Below are 21,358 nucleotides of genomic sequence, written 5' to 3'. Positions count from 1 at the left end.
GCCAATCCTCTGCTCTCTTAGAGGATGACCATAAGCATTTTCAGCTGCTCTGAATTCACCTCATTACTTTGGTGTGTCTGTTTTAAATCTGGGGACTTGAAAGTGAATATTGTAATTAAATATTAAAGTACTCATGTTTATTTTCCTTAAATATTGCTCCCTTCTGTGTACTGCTTTATTTTCCTCAGTGTAGGTGGATTATAGTTTTAGCCAAGCATTCCTCGAAAATAATCCTCTGAATAACACATATCACGTTACTGATTTTTATGAAGTTTTTTCCATTTTCATTTGGTTGTTTTTAGATTAAACATATATGTCAACCCAAAAAGTTTTATTGAAAATAAATAGCTCATTTAAAGTTTTAAAGCTGTTTGTTGGAAAGATTCTCAGCAGAGTTTACATAGTATTTACTGTTTGAATTGTTTGGGACTTAGCTCTGTTACTTTCATAGTTTTAATGAAATGAGTTAGGAGTGTTTATTATAGCTGAAATTTATCCCTATTTATACAGTGTAGGATTTTAATTTTAATATAATAGAGGGAATTTGCTTTAAATATTTGGAGTGGCTGGAAAGTTAAAGCAAAATAGTTATTTTTCCCACTCGGCAGTTATCAGCAGGATGGTTATTAAAAAGGGATGTTTGAATAGAAAGTTGTTTCTTGGAGCAGATCTTCAGTGATTTGGAAGAAATATTTCTGCTTCCAAATAACTGTAATTAGGCACTAGTGATAAGTTTGTTCCTGGAAGTAGGAAATATTCATGATGAAGGATATAAACTACAAAAAGCATTAAGATTTAGTCAAAGATAAAAATGTAGGATAGGCTTGGAAGGGGTGAGATCAGAGTCTAACTGTAGGAAGAAAATTACTTCTCCAGAAGACAATTGGTACTGACTCCCTAAATCCAGTATTTTTCCCAATTCCTGCTGATTATCAGGTCAGGGTAGCCTCAGCAGAAGATGTGATCTGGATGTGGTAGCTGACCAGTGGAAGTGGGGGTGTATGAGCAGGTCAGATTCAGAACAGGTTTCCCATGCAGGGAAGGAGGATGTGGGGAAGGGGGGATCCCTGGAGGTCTGGTGTGGTGCTGCTGCTGCCAGCCCAAGGCTGTGGTGACCCGTGCCAGGCTCTCACCACCTGCAGAGCAGCCAGACACCACGTCCCGGTGCTGTGCTGGCAGCACAAATGCTCACATTTTGATAGAGCCACAAACCAGTGAATAAAAAGCTCTTGTAATAAAGATATCAATCTTAGTCTTGAAGATTGATACTTGCAGTTTTGCTCAGTGTATGGCAGTGTAGGCACAGCACGGCGTTTCTGTTGCGTGCGAGGGAAGAGCCGAATGAGTGAAGAGCGCTCGAGTCTGGACTAATCAATGGGGTTACTATGGCATCTTGATTTACCCAGGGATATGGACCAGCCATGTCCTGAATATTACTCTCTGAGGGCTACTTTGGCTGTCAGTTTAACCCCACATAAGCCAAAATGCTTGGCTAATAGAGTAGGAAATGCTTCTCAGGGATAAGGGTTTCTGCCTTGAAAATTCAGCAACACCTTACACCTGGAGACAGGGGAGTTGAACTGGCAATTGTTGTGTGCTTCTGCCTCTCAACCACGCACCACCTCTGCAGCAGCACCTGTTTCTAGTGTGCAACAAAGACTGTTCTGTTGAGAGAGGTTACATGCTCAAATCCATCATATGGGATGATGACTTTCTTCAAGACTTTCATTAAAATGTATCTGGTTTTACTGTCTTTATGCTTATGCATGAACTGAATGATTATTCAAGACAGCAGATGAGTTAAATACTTTTATTTTGCTCAGAAATTATTTATTAGTTCTCAAATGCATGTTTGCCTTGCAATACTAAAAAGCTGTGGTGTTAATCAGCACAAACTTGGATTGCATTCTAAATTTACAAGGATAAAATGAACTTGGATTGCATTTTAAATTTACAGATGCTGACACAGTGAAGGGTGTGCTCTGCACATGCCATTGCAGAACACAGATCAACAGTTTTGGTCTAGACAATGTAGATTTACTTAGTGCCTGAGGCTTCCAAACGTAGCTTGGTGAAAAAAAAAGCCTGGATTTAGAATGACACAGATGTTACTGGAGAGAATTAAAGCTAGTGGGCCTTACTCTGTTTCTTCTTTGTCTTGCTTTAATCTCATCATTGATACTGTTCTGGTTTAAAGCAACATAAGGTGGAAATCTGATTGTTTTTAATGAGAGAGGTTGAAATATGGAAGAGTAATGCAGTAAGATTGGTTAGTAAGCAGCTAATGAAATTACTTTGATTTAGTACCTTCAAGAATTATATACAAGCATTGCCATTGTGTTCTTTCCTGTTTATACTGATGTTTTCAGTTCCCTGGTGGAGCAATAGAGCAGCCACCCAATTCTCTAGATGTGCCTGTGAGAGATAAACAAGACCCATGTTCTGGAAAACAGCTGAAGGGTTTTGTTCTGTTTTCCTCCTGAAAGCAGGTGAAAACCACAGGCAAGAGGCTCACTCTGAACACTTCAGACTTGTGAATTTTTTTCCTAGCAGTGCCAGTTTATTTATTGGTATAAAATCCTTTGGGAGATACTAAATATTTGATTCAGATGAGTTAAAGGATCTGTTTCTATTTGATGCACTTACTTGCATTAATCTTAAAAATAGTAATTGGAAATGCCCTCATAAACCCTGAGACTGGAGCCCTAGAATTAAAAAGCATTTGTTATTACCCAGGAATGTAGCTGTGCAGTTTTATTGGCCTTTCTTCTACTGTAATCTATGGATCTCATTTAGCTGCATGCAGCCCTGTTCTTCTGAAACATAAAAGGAAGGAAATCTCTCAATAGCCTGAAATCAAATTATCTCTCTGTGTTAATCTACATGTAAAACATTCAGGCCCACTTCTTTAAAGGAAAATAGTTTTACTGATAAGCAGAGCTAGACTGTGTTCTTTGGATACTAGAATTAAGTGGATTTTTTTTGTCTGCAGAGTGCTATTTATAGCATCAATTAACTCCTCATGGTTGGGATAAGTCATTTGACACATCTGTTGCTGAGCTTAAACACTCACTGTTCTGTGGGGTCACAGTTGGATTTTTTCCCTCTCAAAATGTGTAATGAAAGGACAATTTTCTACCTAATGGCTCTTAGTTTGAATATGCTGCCTAAACACACTGCCCGATGCCTTCGGGGGCATTTGGAATGGGTGGAGCTGTTGGGCTGCCTAACTGCAGGGCTGGCCTCAGCTTTGTTGTTTGCCATCTTGTTATTTATCTGCTTGATGAGAGCACAATAGTGTATTTTATGGAAGAGTTATTATGAGCTTCTGCAGATTTTTCCGGCCTCACTGTAATGTTTCAGTTACTCTGTGTGACAAACTGGCCTGGCTTTGGGAGCTGCTGCTGGCCCCACTGGTTCTTTTTCCTGTATTTTGGTCCTGTATTATTTAATGCTCCTAAATACAGGGCTGTGCTGTGCTGTAGTTCCCCACACAGAGCCAGTTTCAGTCACATTCCTGGCAGCAGCCTTTCTCTTAAAATGGAAGCCCTTTTGTGAAAACTCTAAACACCTAAGAGAGAAGAAAAATGAGGATTCTTGCATCTTGTAAGTGTCCTGTGGAAGTAACTGCATGAGGTTATAGGTGTCTTTATATGTTTGGCTTATTTGCAGCCAGATTGGATTGTATATTAATGGAGCCAAGCTTTAAAATACATGGGAAAGAAGGACAGACTGGAGTTATGAGCTGTGCTGCTTTTGATCTTTATCCTTTTCTCTTTCTCATTGGAATACCCCTGTTGTGAGAACAGATGTATTGATTTTGGGTGGCACTGCTTGCAAGGGAAGCCCTAGAGTAATGAAGTAATTTCTGTTGAAAATGTTACAGCTTCCACGGTTAATTGAAGGCCTGATGATATTTAGCAGTCACATAGGCTGTTGGAGGGTTTTCCTTTGCTGCTTGGAAGATGTTATTCCAGTGAAACACTTGTGCTGGGATTGTCTGTTGTCTGGTTGTGCTCAGAGTGATCAGTGGCTGGAGGGTCTGTTGGTGTGATCACATTGGGGTCAGAGGAAGTGGGGGACATGGAGCTGCTGCTAAAGCAGCTGTGAGAGTACTTGGAAGCTTGGAAATATCCACAACTCAGAAAGGGACCACAAAGTGCAATCCATTTTTAAGCAGAGCTCCTTATTGATTTCAGTGGGGGAGACCTTTGAAAAATCGATGGCACGCAGCAGCTTTAGTATGCAAGGACATGTGTTCTGGGGTGTTTAAGTGATCGGCCTATGAACTAATCAGGCTGCTAGCAATCATGTCTGGCAAGTTCCAAGGCAGAAGGAAAGGTGTCAGAGGCTTGAGATGCAGCAAATTTACTATTCAAATTCTAAGAGCGATTGCAAAGTATGATCTTGTTCATTCTAGCTTTGACTTTCAAGTTACTTTTTATTTCTATAGAAGAACAAAAGCTACAAAGGGAAATAGAAAAAGTTTTTGGCATTATGTAAACATGGACCTGATTATTATAAGTTGTAGTGTTAAATAGAATTGCTGAAGTAATCAAAATTTTCTGATTTTTTTTCCATGAAAAACCATCTCTGCCTTGTTCAATCTTTCAGTATTTACAAGATTATTACAAAAACTATTCCACCTAGACACTCGTTCGGAAATATTTGGGGAATGTTTGTTTACACAGAGAATTTACAGTGCGCAGTGTGAATTTATAGACTATCACATACCCCATTAAACCTTAGTGTGGACACTTAGTAGGTGTGAAGTAATATGCTGCCATTTTGCTGTGCTGTTCTATGCTTAATTAACACAAACACTGATCTCTGAAGGAAGTGTGGCATAATGAGTGCTATGATGGAGGAGTTCAGCTCATTCAATGTAGACAAGTCCTTGGGTCCCAGGGAGCAAGAGCTCAGAAAGGTGCTCTTTGTTGTTCTGGTTTATAAATGACAAATTTTAGGAAGAAATTGATTTTTTTTAACACTGGGTAAAAGTAACCACAGGCTAAAGCATTTACTTTAAAAATTGCCCTTGTAAAAATATTTCAGTTTGAATTTTAGAGCATTAAACTGAATTATTTATGTTTCTATATATATGCAGTTGTGAGAAAAATGTTCTGTATTTCCATAATTTATTTTATTTTCCATTTGGAAGAAAATAGCAGTTGAAATTTACCGTACTGGGGAAAAAGAGCTACAGTATAATTAAAGCTGTGTAGACACACTATATCAGCAAGCCCTGAAAACAGTAAATGAAATTTTGGAAAGAAAACCTGAAAAACTCTAGTAGCAAAGTGCTGAAGTGAGGAATCTTTATCAAAGGGAAGCTCTAGAAAGAAGATTTGTCATCATTTAAACATGCAGTGATTAATACATAGAGATTGAATTAGATATAAGAAAATTTCAGGGATTTTTTTTGTTGAGAACTGTATCTTTTCTGAGATACTACAGTGTGAATTCAGTGCTTTCAACTAAAAGACTAATTAAATAATTTCTTTTTAAATGGACTGGAAACTATTTTGTTAAGATTGGAGATGCTGTAATGCTATTGACCAGAGCCAGTTCTTTAGTGAGTTAAGTCTTGGAACTGTATTGCCTTTACAAGCATATATTTGGATGCTTTTGTTGATGTGGCTTAACCCAGTTCATAATATGATATTCTGCAAATTTATTTGCAGGATTTATTTATTTATTTATTCATACAGAATTATTCCTGCTGGATGATCAGATGAAATTTCTTACTAATCTAAAAGCTCAAATATTTCATGTTGACATTTTTTTTTGGCAGTAATGGAAGTGGGGAGCTGTAGCATTCATTGCAATGTCCTTAAGATGCAAAGTTCCTTCTCAAGGAGTTCTCCTGTTAGCATTTCCTCTGCTCTCGTTCATTCCCTGGTTAAAACCTTGTTTCACAGACTGCCTCTGTCCAAAGGAACACAAAAACCCTCACCAGCTTTTTTGTTGTTTCTTTTGACACCAGCACAGCGTGTCTGTCTGTGCCTACCAGAGAGCTATATTGAAATAGCTTTCTTTGTGCATTCCTCATTGCTATTCATTGGTGGAGGTTGTCACATAAGGGTCAAATTAGAACTCAGTCAACCACAGCAGCGAGAGGACCAGGCTCAAAGATAGATTTCAGCATAAGTCTGAGAAGCAGTTTATTTGGAATGTATTATATATATATATATATATATATATATATGTCCAAAGTGTTACTCTTCTATCTCTAGAAACTCAGTTATGTTTAATTTAGTCTCTCTGGTCATTTACTTGAGAATTAGTCTTTCTTACACTCTGCCTCCTGACTTTCATTTTTGGGCATATCTACGCACAGTTTTGTTCCAGCTATATAAGTTTTGAGCATAGAATTTATTTCTGTTAGTTTAAGAAAAAATTATATTTCTGTCATGATGGTTCTATGCTCTTTGAGGTTGGATCCATGTGAAGAAAGGATCATATTTCTGGTAATTTGGCTGAAGCATAAGAAATTGTGTTTATGCTGGCTTCAGGAAGGCAGACAGTACCTGGTCAAGCAAAAAATCTGCCAGGGCAACATTCCTCTTTGAAAATGTTCTAAAACATTTGAACCAGCAGTGTGAGTTTGTACTGGCTCTGCATTTTGTGCCATGTGGTTGCAGCATTTTTGATGTGGTAGTAGCTTAAGACTGGCAGTGCTGCCTCACAGAACCATGCCTTCACCAAATGGGTTCTGTTTTCTACATTCTCCAGCAAAAACAGGGACTAAATTGGCAGCTGCTGACCCAGAGAAGTTTCAGTCATAGATGTTTTAAGACAAAATAAATCAAGGATTTACTGAGCTACACAAAATGACCTGATATCCTAAAAGCTTCTTTTGCTTTGGTTTCATACAGGATCAGCTAGGTGCACACACTGACAGGGAGAACAAGTTATTTTGCTGTGTGCATCTTTTAGAAATGAATGTCCCCTCTCTGACAGGGATCTGTGAAATGATCTTGAGCCATTTGGGGCGTGTACATCTGACAGGAACCTAAAGTTGTGTGCCCAAATAACAGCTCTCATTTCTGAGAGCATGCTGTTAGGTTTCTGTGTTTTAAATCCTCCTTCCAGTCTAGAGTTTTCCCTGATTTAGGACATTAACTGTAAATCTCACAGGAACATGCAAGTATTGATCACTGATAACAAATTAGATTAATTAGGGTGGGTTTTTTTTTTCCTTAGGAGTCTCATGATTGGCTTCACTGAATATTATTTCTTTTACTACAAGGTAGGAGGAAGACAGTGTAATAAATAATTTATGCAATGCAATGAGAAAATCCTTGGAGCTGACTATGGAAGAGTATGTAATACCTTATTAACTAACTCTGTAATACCTTATTAACTAACTCTGCCTCTCTTTCCTCTCTCTTGTAGCTGATTCTTCTTGAGGCTGCTCTCCTGTTTTGTCTGTCCTGTTCTAGTCTTAGTGGGTGATGTCCCAGCAGCTCTAACCCTCAGACTTCGGTACCTCACTAGGTGTGTATGGCTCAGTTTTCTCTGCATGCTTTCTGGTGTCGCATGGAGGGCAACACTCATGTTATGCTGCTCATCTCTCGTGGCTCTTGGGGCTGAGAATGTCATAGCATGTATTATGCTTCAGTACCATGGATTGTTTAAGCCCCATTTTTGCTTTTATTCTGCTGGTTTTCTTCCCTGGAGAAGCACAAAGCTGCTGTTTCCATGCACACTCACAGGCCTGCGTGCTCCTGCAGCTGCTGAGCAGCTCTTTGAACGAGCTTCTTGATGCTCACAGAATCATCTCTTGCCAGCAGGACTGATGGACTTGGACTGGTGTTGGATAGAGCAGTAGTGGGGCAGCTGAGTTCAACATCCAGACTGATGCTGTTGAGGCAGGACGGTATGAAATGACTCCACTTCAGAAGGCAAGAGAGTAGAACTCTGATTTATTTCAAATACATCTCTCTTTTATAGAGAGTATCATCTAGACCCGTTCTATTGGTCCTGCAGTAAAAACATCTCAAACCATTGGTGTGCAATGAATGACGCACAGTGGCAGAACTTATCTATAAACCATGTGAACAACAAGAGAAATAAAGAATTATTTACATTCTTTCCCAATGTTTTCCCAGGCTTCTGCCTGGTTAGAAACCTTCGTTTTCTCTCTGACTGAACTGAGAATACCCACACCAGACTCCTGGGTGGGAGTAGTCCCTGTGAGCCTGTTTCCCTGCAGCTGAGCTGGGAGCAGCCTGTCCAGGCTGTGTCACTGGTGTGAGGACAGCGCGCTCTCCAAACGCAGCTCGCTCACAGAGCCATCTCCTTCAGAACACACAGGACTTTGAAGTGCAGGGGATTTGAGCTTCTCCATGACTGTTAGGATTTAGGTGCCCAAATCTCGCCGAACTTGACCCCTCTTAATCTGAAGGGCTCTTCAAAAACTCTTGACTATCAGTTACATCCTATAATAGCCAAATTAGCATGCAGAGTTGACTCACATTTTTTGTGGAGCACCAAGTGACCCTTGGAGTCTTGGCAGTGTTTCCAAGAGCGTCAGACTCGGCTGTGAGCTGGGATATTAGCAATGAGCAGGACCCCTGTTTTGGCCCGTTGCACTGGGCTGATTTTCATCCTCGGTGAGCACTCAGGTTGTATTGACTTAGAAGGGGCCTTTTGATGCATTAGCGGAACTGTCAGAATAAACACCTCCTCTCACCTTGCTCTAACTCCAGTGCAGCACTAATGCATTTAGAGTCACGTAGGCAGGAGAGAGATTTGCTGCTGTCAGCGTAGCCTTTGCTACTCTGTAGGCAACTGTTTGCTGTGTTTAGAAGTGCAGCCTAAGGAATAATTTTTACCTGGCTGCTCTGGGTCTAATATTTTCATTTATTGATACCCTTTTCAATGTACATTAATTTATTTACGAATGGTAGCAAATTGCATGTGGCAACCTGAGTAACTGACTCATGAGTCAGTACTTTTATTTTTCTCTTCCAGTCTAGACTGCTGATAATGTAAATTGCTGAAACCCTGGTTAAATAATTAGGGGTGCAATCAAAAGCAAGCAAGTATTTATCTGCTAATAAAACATTTGAAATGCAGAAGTCTACCTTCGTCCAACAATACTTAAAAGGCAGTTATTGGTCCTGCTGCTGTTTCTGCATAGCAATTAGGATTTTTGTGGTCACTAATTGTACATCTGAAAATTTATACAGTTTATTTTCTGTGTGTGTTTTTCTTTGCAAAGAGTAAAGAAGCACAGTATTTATGGTTATAATGAGGTCAACACTATACTTTCTGCAGGAAGATCTCTCCAAAGATTTTACCATTTATAGAACACAAATTTTTTAGGTTTTTTCATGTGTGGCATTAATGGCTTATATCTCATTAAGGATTTTCTGAATGGGATCTTTGTCACATTATCAAAATGTGACTTGAAGTCTATATACCAGATCATTCATCAACTGAATTTTTATTACTAAAGCTGTAACTGCCCTAGAAGAGGGACTTCTTGATTTTTCTTGTGCTGTTGCTAATGCTTTACCTTAGAACAGAAACTTGCATTATATGTTCTACAAGAAACCTGTTAGTTTTAGTTACTGTAGATAACATCTTCTCATCTTCTTTCTATATCCCTAATAGATTTACTTTTTTTAATCCGTCCACAGACATACCCAGCCTGTGGGACCCCAAAAGATGACTTTTGTGTCATATAATGATTTCCTGTGAGAAAGAGCAGTTTTAGCTGCAGACACTTCCTGAAAGCAGGGCCCGTGTGAAGACCTGAATTCCTGCTCTGCAGCACCTCAAAGGAGCCTGTCTGCACTCATTAATCCCTGACTGATCCAAACTCTTCTTGGGCCTGGGATATCCCCTCGTGAGGTGTGTTTGGATCTGTGGCAGTCAGGCTGTTGATCTGCTCTAGCATGAGGGCAGTGATGATCAGTAACCCTGGAGCTGTCTTTATGAATGTATGGCTAAAAATGCCACCCCACCCCCAGGTATATTTCCTCCAAAATCTGACTTGTGCCAGGGTCATTGCAGTCCCACTTCTTTCACACTCCAAGGAGTCTGTGAGCATGCCTGCAACTCCTGGGAGCAGTGACAACAAACAGAGCTGTCTCCATCTGTGCAAAAGCAGGGAAGCACAAAAGCAGAAACATGGAACTTGGCTGCACACAAACCAGCTGAGGTCCGGAAAGTCTGGCTGTGTTCATGTCTAGCTGTGCCAGGGCTAACTCACGCTGAGATAGTGCAGGTGAGTCTTCCTGTGACTTCCCATGAATCATACTATCCTTTTAGAGGGTTGTGATTCTCTTTTACAGGAACCAATGTACTCTCTGAAGGTTTTGTAGACTTTTAGTAATCTATTGGAAGGTCTTCGAAATTAGCAGTTTGGTCTATGTTTGACTAGTCTATGACATCTGAAAAACCCTTTGGTGGTTTTTTGTTTTCTTTCAGAATTTCAATAGAAGTTAAATCAACGCAAAAATGACAAAACTCACTTCTACCTACTGGTCTGCAAACATGAAAGGCTCAAGTCATGGTTATAAGTACACGTTATGAGATTAATACATGATAATCCTTACACTGTTCCTAACATGATTTTATATTACTCTGATTCCTTTCAGCAGTAATTCTCTAAGGGTTAACAACAAACACAGAGCTACTGTCAGGTTACTCCCCATGAAATCATGGTGTATGTCATTGGATTTGGGTCTGTCACTCTTGCCCCAGTGTCTTTTTGGCCTGTTGGGTGATTTCAGCCTATTTGACAAAAGCAAGGAGATCTTGAGCCTGCTTAGGAGTTCCCAACAAACTGTGTAAAAACATGCAGCTTAATCACTACTAATACTTCTCTTTGGGAACATAACAGTATTATGACAACATTATTATGATCTACCAAAGAATCTGCACAGGAGAGACTCCTGATAAATGTAACAGTCATGGAAATTGGATCAGTCAAGAATGTGCATCATCTAAAAGCACTGAATGATGAATTGAAAGGCATCAGGAAGCAGGAACTATCTGTGCTCATGGAAATCCTTGTTGATAGATGGAAAACAAAGAATCTTTGGCAGCAAATCAAGGGACAGTTTCTCAGGACTTAGCACAGAACATGAACAGTTCTTGAATTACAGGAGCCTTAGGCAGTTCTGTCTCTGCTTGTCTCAGAGATGCTTTAAGTAGTTTAGTAGTAAAGAGGTTACTTGATTCATTTTAACTAAGAACTCTGTTGAGGCCATAATTTATGTTTATATTATATTGCTGATTTCATACTCCTGGTAAAACATTTTAAATGGTGTTCAGGTCACTGATCTGTGGAATCAATGAGGAGTTTTACTACATGCACCATACAGGTGGAGATAGGGTTTTAAATAGATCGTTTCATAACCCTGATAGGGAAGACATAAAGCAGAAGCTCTAACCCACCTAGTTGGTTTCTGAGTTCCTTTTTCTGCATTGAAAGACAAGCAGTCCTGTGTTTTCCATGGAAGATGTTTGCTTTTTCATTTGCATTATTAGCAAACGGCTGCATGAAGGACTGTTTCATTGACTGAAATCATCAAGCATTTCAACTGCAATTGCACACTCTGCATTTAAAAATGTTTTTCCATGTTACAGTGTGCTGCTATAATTTAAAATGAAAACTATTTTCTGCTACTGTCTGTTAAGTTTTGGGGGGTGTGGAAAAAATAAAACTGTTTTCTTCTATCATGAATTTTCTGTCCTTAAAAATGTTAAACTTGTCACGCTGTTGAAGACAAAAACTCTAGGTGTCTGTAGTGAGAATGTTCTTCATTCCCTCTACAGCCATATATTTTTAAATATATTTCTTTTAAGTACATTATTATTTGCACAGTGAAGTTAGCTCTGCAAGAAGGATGAAAACCCTTGTCAGAGCAGTTTTAGTAAAAAGATCAAAGGAATTAAATACAAATTCTCTCAAAGGTGAGCATTTTTTTTTTTTAACAGGGAAGTCTTAAATTAATTACCTTAAATTTAAAATGAGATCAATGGATGGACAGATGGATGCTTTTCAAAGAGCACTGCAGTTTGCTTCTTAGAGCGATCAGTATTATAGCAAGGTGACTAACGATATGCATTTTTATCTTTAACCTCTGACCCGTGCCCTCCCCACCCTTTACCTAACCCTCTCCATTTGCCCTGGTCAGTTAACAGGCAGGAAGCATTTGAAAGCAGTCATGGATGACTATGATATCAGGTCTGCTGCCAGCATTTTGGCATCTGTTAAAGAGCAAGAAGCTCGTTTCGAGCGGCTCACCCGCGCACTTGAGGAAGAGCGGCGCAATGTCTCCCTGCAACTCGAGCGTGCCAATCAGCCCGCAGACCGCATGAGCATCTGCAACATTGGCAATGGTCAGCCTCTGGCAACCGCCTGGCAGCAGCTCGTACTGCAGGTAAAGCCTGCTCCTTTCACCTCACTAGAGTCCACCCCTAGCACCGTGTCCATCCTGACAGTCAGTGCATCGCGTGTTGTCAGTATTTCATTATTGCCTTGTCTTCGGATAGCCCCGAGCTGGGGTGCCGTGTGTGCTTCATCGAGTCGGCTGGGAGCCTTCGGAGCCTTGGCTTGGAAGTTGCTCTCCCCCTTAGCTCATGGGATACTTTTAAAAGTATGTGCATACTTGAGTAAAAACCCTAAGAAGGGATCTTCACACCCTTCTCTAATCTATGCACTTGCTGTAAGTCTGGTGATGTGCTGGTGATTGTAAAAGAAGGCTGAATCATAATCTCCATAGCAAACAAAATTTCCATTAGAAATAGCTGGACTTTAAATAGAGGGAGCAGCATGAAAAGCAGGGATTTCCCTCCTGCAAAGCCTTATTGTTTGTGTAGGGAGGACTTCATAATTTGTTTCTCATGTGCAGTGAATTGATAGACTATTTTAATGATGCAAACTGGCTTTGTGGGTAGCTTTAGATTTCCAAATATTGTTTTGCTTGATACACATTCTTTAACTGTTTAAATTTGCAATGACAAACTACTTACGTCTCGAAATTACTCCAGCTCTGAAACCCCTCTGACACACAAGGTAAGTCATGCAGAAGCAATTGTACCATTTGTGAAGGTCTGTTTCCTAAGAAAACATTGTTCATTTGAGAAGGAAGCTCTGGGCTATGGGGATTCCAGAAGTTGTTTCCCAGTTATACCAGACTGTTTTACAATTATACTTGCACTGAGCTGTATTGAGGCAGATTTTACCTTATACTATGGCAGCACTGCTTTTCTAGTAACAGCTGCCATGTTTTTTACATGTATTTGGGATTCCATGTGAAAGGAGCAGCCTGCAGTGGTTAGGCTAAAAGTCTGACCATGTCTGGTAGGAGCTGTAGGTGGTTATCCTCTGATGAGCAGCTGGGCTGGGAGAGGGGAGATGTGCTTACCTATTTTTTAAAGGAAAAGGACAAGCTCACCTTCATTTTTTCTAAATGACTTTGTGCAAAGTACCTGATTAATAGCTTCAGAATGAAATTCCTTATAGACAAAACTGATGAAGCATGAGTTTTCTGCAGTGTAATGGCTTAAGGTCTAACCACTTCCAAGAAAACTTAATAAAAGAGTTTTAAGTTACTGGGGTCTACGTGACTCTTACAGAGAAACAGCCCCTCTAAGTGACCCCAGGCTGAATCTGCGTATGCTCAGCTCCCTGCCACTGGGTGAGGGAGCTTTAATTCATTGCTAATTAGCACTGAGATTTTTAGAGTACCTTGTATATGAAATAAAATGGTTAAATAGCTAAATATGCACAGTTAAGAATCAATGTAAGGTTAGTTGTGTGAATTTTCATAAAATATACTGAGGGCCAAATTCCCACCTGACTGACTAGAATTAAAAAGTGTTTAACTGAAGGATGAAAGCTGTACCTCCAATCTTATGCAGAATATATCATATTTTCATGACTAGTGTTCTGTGTCACGTGTCATTGTGCAGCGTACACAAAGCAAAGGGCTGTGCTCTGCTGTCTGTGGGGACTGCTCACACCCTGCAGTGAAATCCACCTCTGAGGCTGTTCCAGTGAGCACTGGCTGAGTGCTGCACATCACCCCAGTCAACAGCTTGTTATAAGGAATATTGCAAAGTAACTCAAGTTCCAGCTTTTCCATTTGGAACTTGCGTGGGCATTATACATAATCTAGTTATTCTGTGTAGAATTTGGACAAAAGAAATGAGAGTTAGCTCTATTTTATGAGAGTGACAAATAATCTTTAATGATCTTCACAACCAGGCATCAGTTTTCCATGTTGTTTGTTTGTCAAACAGGAATCTGCCAAAGGGATTTGTTAGGGAAATGTGTATAGTCAGGGCATTGTAAATAGAGTCTCTCTCAGAACTCTTTTTTTTTTTAAATATACAATTTCACACTTACTCCTTGCTTAGAACAGAAAATTAAGCCTTTTTTTCCCCTTTTCATTTTAGACAAGGAAAAGTACTATATATGTGGGCAATGTGCCAGGAGTGTAACAGTTTTCTGAAGTTCTCAAAAGACAAAATCAAGGTCTTACAAAAATATTGATTCTAATTAATGAATACTGGAACTCTAATTTTAGTATATTTTTTAAGAGCAGCTTTAAACTTGTTCCATAACAATAACTCCTTGTCCTAGAGAGCCCACTTAGCCACTTGCTGGTGAGTTCTGCCTGTTCAGTGTGAATTTCAAATACTGGAATGAACATGTGAACTCTGGCACACTTGCTGACTTTTTCTGTGAGTGTCTATGTCATTGTGTCTTGTGGCCCTTAAAGAGAAATACCAGATCTGCAAATGAGGTCAGGGATGTGCTGTAATTGTTGCCAAAAAGTGCATGCATAGGCTTCTTGATTTTGCATTAAGTGTGGATATTTCTTTCTAAAAATTACCTTAAACCTTAAAAATTACCTTTTTATGGGAGAGATCGATTACTTGAACAATCTAAACAAATCATGAATGGTTTGTTCAGATATTAGTTAGAAATAGCTGAGATTATTCTTTAAGGAGAAACTTTCTCAGAGAAGGGGTTTCTGGAAAACACTGTCCTCACAATGAGAGGTCCTAAGTGTTGTTGAAATGTATCCCATTAATATGAGTGAGTGTCTTTTATTCAGGTAGTGGCCAAGGCGTTTGCACTTCCATAGCCCACTGCAGAAGGCAGTGCCTGCCAAACCTCCAGGCTCTGCAGAGGTTTGTACCCATCTGTGTTCCTGGAGGAGGCTGTGAGCAGCTCCTGCTATAGGGACAGTCCCCTTTAACCCACACAGGCCTTGGTGAATGGGGACAAAAGTGCTTTTTGTGCTTGATGCGCTTGAATGATGGGTAAATATAATTTCTGCTCTGTGCAGATTCCCCAGGCTTCTACTGTAGCTGCAATTAGAGTTTGTTGCTGAGTGTGCAGCCAGTGACATGAATTAGGGTGCCTCAACTCGAGAACTTTGGGAAGATAGCAGCTTTATACATGTGCTACTGCAGATTCTGAAGGGTCAAATAAAGTGTTCTTTCAGACTAAGAACCCTCCGGACAAAAGGTCATTAGTTACACAGTGAAAACCTTGGCATTAGTCTGGAAAATGTAACATTTAATGAAACTTTGGCCACAGATCTTTTATCAGGGTAATAAAATCTCCTAAAACTCACTGCAGGTTTTAAAAATGTTCTTGACTATCTCTGGCCTTGAGTGGTGGGAGCCACGTGGCTGGTCGCTGCAGGTTTTGGAAGGGAAACTCTGGTTTTACTAAAGACAGAAGAGTGGTCTGTTAATGTATATTTGTGTTTGCTTCTCTGACTTTTGAGGTTAAATCATGTACATTGGTTATTACCGTATTTCAGGCCATGGGAGTCTTGGCAGTCTTTGCCTTCTGATCAGTTTTCCAGGACAATTGTGCACAGTCCAGTAATCACTGGTGAATGGCACTCATCATGTATCTTCTACATGTTCAAGTATGTAGTTGATAATGTTTCTTACAAGCCTGAGAAATCTTACTGCTTTTCATGTATGAAGTATAATTTAATCTACCTGGTTTCCAAGTCAGCTTTCTGCTGCTCTTCACAGTGGGAACTGAAGTTGGGCAGGAAGGAGATCCAGACGTGCCCGTGTGGGTTATGTGCTGTGACAGGCTGACACAGAGATGCAGTATAACCACCACAAAACATAACTTGCCACTAATAAAGAATATTCTTATATATATATATGTATGTATATATACTTTTATTAAAACATGAGACATGTGATACTTATTAAACACAAGGCTGTATCCTCACATGGTTTAAACTGGCTCCATGAGTTTCAGAGAAGCTCTGTCAAATCTGATCATCTGGGGAGCTGAACAAGGTTTGCATTCAAAGATTGTTTCCCATCAGTACATGGTGACAACTTCCATTCCTGTTAATGTTGCATAACCAAAGTAAAGTGCAGCATTCCATAAACCTCTCTTGCCAGCAAAAGCACTGTAACAATTCTTTGACTTCAGAGATTCTGTAGTGCCCTATAGGGATTTGAGAGGGGTTTCTAGGTCAGAAAAAGGCATTATTCCCCTTCTTGCAGGTAGGAAAGCTGTGGGAATTGCCAAATCTCACAAGGTACAAATAACAGAAATCAGCCCCTTACATGCTGGTGCAGGGTTTTACTTACCAGATATATTGACTCTTCTGTGCCTTTAGAAGTAACACGGGTTGATCTGAGAAGTCTTCACACTCACAGAATCATCCAATAATTAAAAAGTTATTACATTTGACTGTTACTGTGATTCTTTTAGGTTCCCAGTGGTGGGTTTGTTGGGATGTTATATTAAAAATGAACCCAGTTTAAAAAAATATTTTTTTCTTTCACATTGCAGATATGATTATAGCTGTTGAAGTAAAAGTAGCTTATTGAAAAAAGCTGCAGAATATTTTCATAGTTACAATTTGGATCATTTATATATCAGCTTATGTTCCAGAGAAATAACACCTGCTTGAAAACAAACAACCACATTTGGCTTTTTTTTCTTTTTCAGGCAGGTATTTTTAAGCCATAATTAAGTACCAATATTCTTCTGTCTTTTTGGTATTCTGAGGTACCTGTGACTTCTGCCAAAACAGAAGTTTTGACATTTAGTGAATTGAGGGTTATTTTCAAATAAAAGGTGAACTCTAGAACACACCAGAACACATAGGCAGAATTTAAAAAAAAAAAATACAAGATTAGTTCAAATTGCTTTTCTAAGAAGGTACCTTCAAGTTAACCTTTCTGAGTGAGCCTGGGCAACAATAGAACTTCTGTCTGTATTTTGTTTCTTTTATTTAAGATTCTCTGCTCCACACTGACGTGGTACAGACTGCTAGAATATAGGGACTGTTTCCAGTGCTTTGATAGTAAGAATATGGGTGTATTAATATGGTATATAATGGTTACTTAATATTGTATATATGTTTAAACATATCCAGAAAAAAAAACAACCATGGGTTCTGAGCTTCACTGAATCTTCACCTTTCCTTTCTCTCTTCAGCATCTCATACAGAATGCAGTTCCATCTTTGCGTGTAAAGTTTCATATAATTAGTTTGAGTTTCTAGTGCCTCTTGGCTTCCTGTGTTATCTAACATATTTGTGCTCACATTAAGGGACTGACAGCATGGAAAATTCCTTTTTTTTTGCCTTACAGGTAAGGTCAGGTACAGACAACAATGCTGTCGGTTCATGACAGCTCCCTGGTGTTACAGTACTATTTCCTGCTACTTTGCCAAATACCAAGGAAAAAAATCATTGGTAGTTAACCCGTGGATGTTCTCCTTCTGTCAGTATTGATAGGTAGCAAAATGTTGAAAGAACTTGCAAGGATAATCCTTATTCCTTTACAGACCCAGTGGAACCCATAGAAATGTACATTCTGCTTTGGGGTCCAGCATGGTTTGGTGTCAGTGACCTCTCAGCTGATCTGTGGCTGCTGCTGGCCCTGCCCAGCTCCCCTCGTGTTGCTTTGGCCTGCAGGTTCCTGGCACTTACAGGGACACTCATCCTGCCTTCAGCCTGACCCTGCACATTCAGTGTGAGCAGAGTTACTGAGCTTCCAGGAGTGACCTGGGTCAGGTTTCAGCTTCTACATATGTGCAACTATTCAAAGGTTCTGGGGGGAAGGAGGAGGGAGATTTGGGAATATGATTCCCATGGGAGAATGAGTTCTTAGATCAGAATTCAGTGTGAGCTGAGAGGTACGTACACTACCTAGGGATCCCAGCTATTAGGAACAGCATCAGGAGCCATTACTCAGCTACTTTTCAGGGAAATGTGTTCCCATCTGCCCTCGTCCCTGGCTTCTCCTGTGTTGGACATGATAATAATTGCACTTAGCTTGGAGGTTGGAACTTGGAGCATCTTTTTTAGGATTATTGTCCCATCTCTGTGAAAGCATCAGCTCCTGGTTTAGTGTGAGAGCCAGGACCTTTGGCTAATAGCTGAGCAAGAGTGGAAGCAGGAGCAGGAGCTGGTGCTCCTTGGGCACAAAGCCCTGCAGCTGGCTTGGGGCAGTGCTGCTGCCAGAGCAGGAGCTCTCCTGGAATCACTGCAGGTGCCAGCTAGAGACTTCACAAAGTGACAGCATGGCTTGTGGCACCACTGAGGAGCTCCTACTGTTTGCCTTTCTGTTGGGATGACCCAAATTCCAAAAGAAATCCTACAGCTTGCTTTATGTATTGCAGGAGGAATTCCATAGCAGAAGCCAAAAAAAAAGAGAAGTTAAAAAAAAAATTTGTGCAACAGGAGGAATCTTGGTATGTATCATATGAGAGACTCTGAAAATGGACTCAAGTATTACTCCAGCAAGAATTTACATGTTCTTGTTCTTCTGTTTCTTGAATAGTCTCAACCCTGTGATTATTCTTCAGTCTTCATTTAAGGCCTTAGATGGTAAAAACACAGATACAAGGGAATGGGAATAATAGTATCAGTTTCAGCAGCAGTTAAGAAGATTTGACCAGCTGAATCAGAAGCTGTGCAGTTCTTTCCAGAAGGGATTTATTTGATAAGCAAACTACTTAAACCCCACTTAGGAGAGTTATTTGGGGCTCAGAACTGCTGGCATGCAGCTGAATCTACTCAAAATCTGATCTGTTATCTGAGAAGTATTTGTGTAAAACTTCGTTAGCGAGTCTAGTTTAAAAAATAGATTCCAAATGATTCAATAAAAAATAAAAAGGGAGCCCAGCGACTGAGAAACTGACCTTCTGTCTGGAGGAAGAATTACTTTATTCTCTATAAAATTTGGGGTTTTTTTCAAAACAATTACATACTATTTTATAGCTTTACATGTGCAGGTTGAAAATATACTTCCAGCTCCAAAAATCACACCTTTGCAGAAATGTAATTTTTTTCTCTGTCATCATAAATGCCTCACATTCACATCTCACACTTCATTTGTTAAGTATGTGCTGTGCAACTCTCTGTGGGAACTGCTGAATTCCAAAGTGCCATCTAATGTTTGTCTGCAGGACAGCAACTGCTTTGCAGTAATGATTGTAATAGTGCAAAGCAATGGCCATGTTTGCCCTAAGCATCTCAAATATTTTTGCAGTTTCATTTGCCTTGATGGTTCCAACTCGTATTGTTTAGTGTAATTTTTTATTGAATGAGGTTTTGGAAGCAACTGAAAAGCAAGTATTTTCTTAGTTTATTTGACAAGACTTGTGAAAGAATGACTTTTCACAACTGTTAGCCTTTCTGGCCTGGAGCTGTGCCAGGTTTTAATTAAAAATATTTTAAATTGAATGACAAATTCACTGTTCTATAGTAATTTTCCATGATTTTACATTGCTTTACTAATAGAACTATGTTTTCTTCTAGGAGAACATATAAGAGAAAAACACTAAAATTAAATTCTGATTGCAGTGTGTTCTCATTATGTAGTCAGTCATCTTAAGTTTTTCTTTGCATGATGTCTCTGAGTGTTACAACATTAGCAAGTAAAACAGCAAATTATTATTAAAAAAGTCTTAAAACAGGAACATTAAAATGTAAATGTTAAAGAATAGTATCAGGTTTAACAGGATTTTTTTTTAAAAAAATTACTCTAGTCCCATTTACCACATTTGCTTCTTGATAATTAACATGAATCATCTTACATTAAAGTTGTGATTTATTTTTTATGTCCTGCTGCTTGTTTGTTTCTCAGTTCAGACAGCAGAACATGATTAATTGTCCTGACTTTTAAGATTTTCAGTTGTCCTACTTTTTAGTTCCCAAGCATACGACTGTGTTAGTTTAGTTGGGATCTTCAGGAAGAAAGATTTTAAACCATCACAAAATCTTTTTGTACTGTATCTCCCACTTCAATGAAAAGATTTTGTTCCTAATACAGGCCTTGATCGGTAGGGGTGCAGCGAGGCAGAGCTTCATCCCTGCGAGGTGTTGCCAGGAGCTGGTCAGCCTTTGTGAGCCTCTTCCCTCACACAGCCACATGTGGCTGCAGAAAGCTTTTGCAGAAACTTTAAAACCACCAAGCAGCCAACCTGGCAATTTCCTCTTCCCCTGAGCCTTTTGGGCTTTGGACCCATAGGGTTCAACCTTGATTTTAAACTCAAAAATTTTCTATGGTTCCCTTTCAGGTGTTTGCAGTGTCTGTAAGCTCTTGTGAACTAATGCTGGAAGAGCCCAAAAGAGATGTTGGTTTATGATGACATTGATAAATTACTGAGTCTTTTGCTAGTTTAAGCCATCTTGTTAATGGTTCAAATTACATTCCTGCTTGCTTTGTCTCAAATGTGGAGTGATTCACTGAAGTCATCCGTGTGACTGAGAACAGAATGGCCAAAGATGGCCATGGGCAGCCTGAGGCTGTGTGCCAGCTATAATTAGAGCCTTTGATTTAAATGTATGTCACAGTTTACTATTTATTTAGGTAATATAAAAAAAAAGAAACCAAAACACAAACCAACCAAACAAAACCCCAACAACTGCTTCTTTTTTAAGCTACTAAATTACTAGCTGGAGAGAATATTTTTTATCCGCAGTTGTGGTGACTGGGAAATGCTGTGGAATACTGTCAAGAGTTCATTTTAAGGACTTCATCTAAAATGCTGGCACAGGGCATTTTTAGAATACTGTAGTTAAAGATTGAAAAGAACTGTAGTGTCTATGTTTCTAACCCATCTGATTAGCTCTTCTTCCTTTTTTAAGGTCTTATTTTCATATATAACTATTTAAAGTAGAAGAAACCTGTTCTGGAATAAATTTCCTACACAGAGACCTTAATTCTCTCTTCAGAAGGGACTGCAAAACAGCTTCAGGTTTTGGTTTGAAGAGGACAGTAATTACCATGAAAATGGGTAGATTGTGCAGACAGTTATCAGTCCGGTACATCATGGCAAACCACATTTTTGCCTTCTGGACGAGAGAATGACAAGTTAAGC

The 21,358-nt window shown here is 39.5% G+C and overlaps 1 protein-coding gene across 36 annotated transcripts in view; it reads left to right on the top strand.

The window, feature by feature from the left end:
* The window catches only part of ARVCF (ARVCF delta catenin family member), a 245,958-nt gene that overhangs the window by 83,798 nt on the left and 140,802 nt on the right, over positions 1–21,358 (top strand). For 21 of the 36 annotated variants that reach the window (XM_072936289.1, XM_072936282.1, XM_072936285.1 and 18 more), the window contains 2 exons: positions 7,399–7,500; positions 12,159–12,404. The exons of 8 other annotated variants lie outside the window; for them this stretch is intronic. In XM_072936289.1, coding sequence (XP_072792390.1) covers positions 12,189–12,404 — 216 coding nt within the window. In that variant the 5' untranslated portion in view covers positions 7,399–7,500; positions 12,159–12,188. Of the gene's footprint in view, positions 1–7,398; positions 7,501–12,158; positions 12,405–21,358 lie in introns of those variants that run through there. 7 more of the 36 variants (XM_030285459.4, XM_072936292.1, XM_072936298.1 and 4 more) reach the window with 3 other exon arrangements.

This window comes from Taeniopygia guttata, chromosome 15 (assembly GCF_048771995.1).
Source record: "Taeniopygia guttata chromosome 15, bTaeGut7.mat, whole genome shotgun sequence".
Classification (NCBI taxonomy): Eukaryota; Metazoa; Chordata; class Aves; order Passeriformes; family Estrildidae; genus Taeniopygia; species Taeniopygia guttata.
Note: the sequence above shows the minus strand (reverse complement) of the source record. Positions and strands in the feature narration are given on the sequence as shown.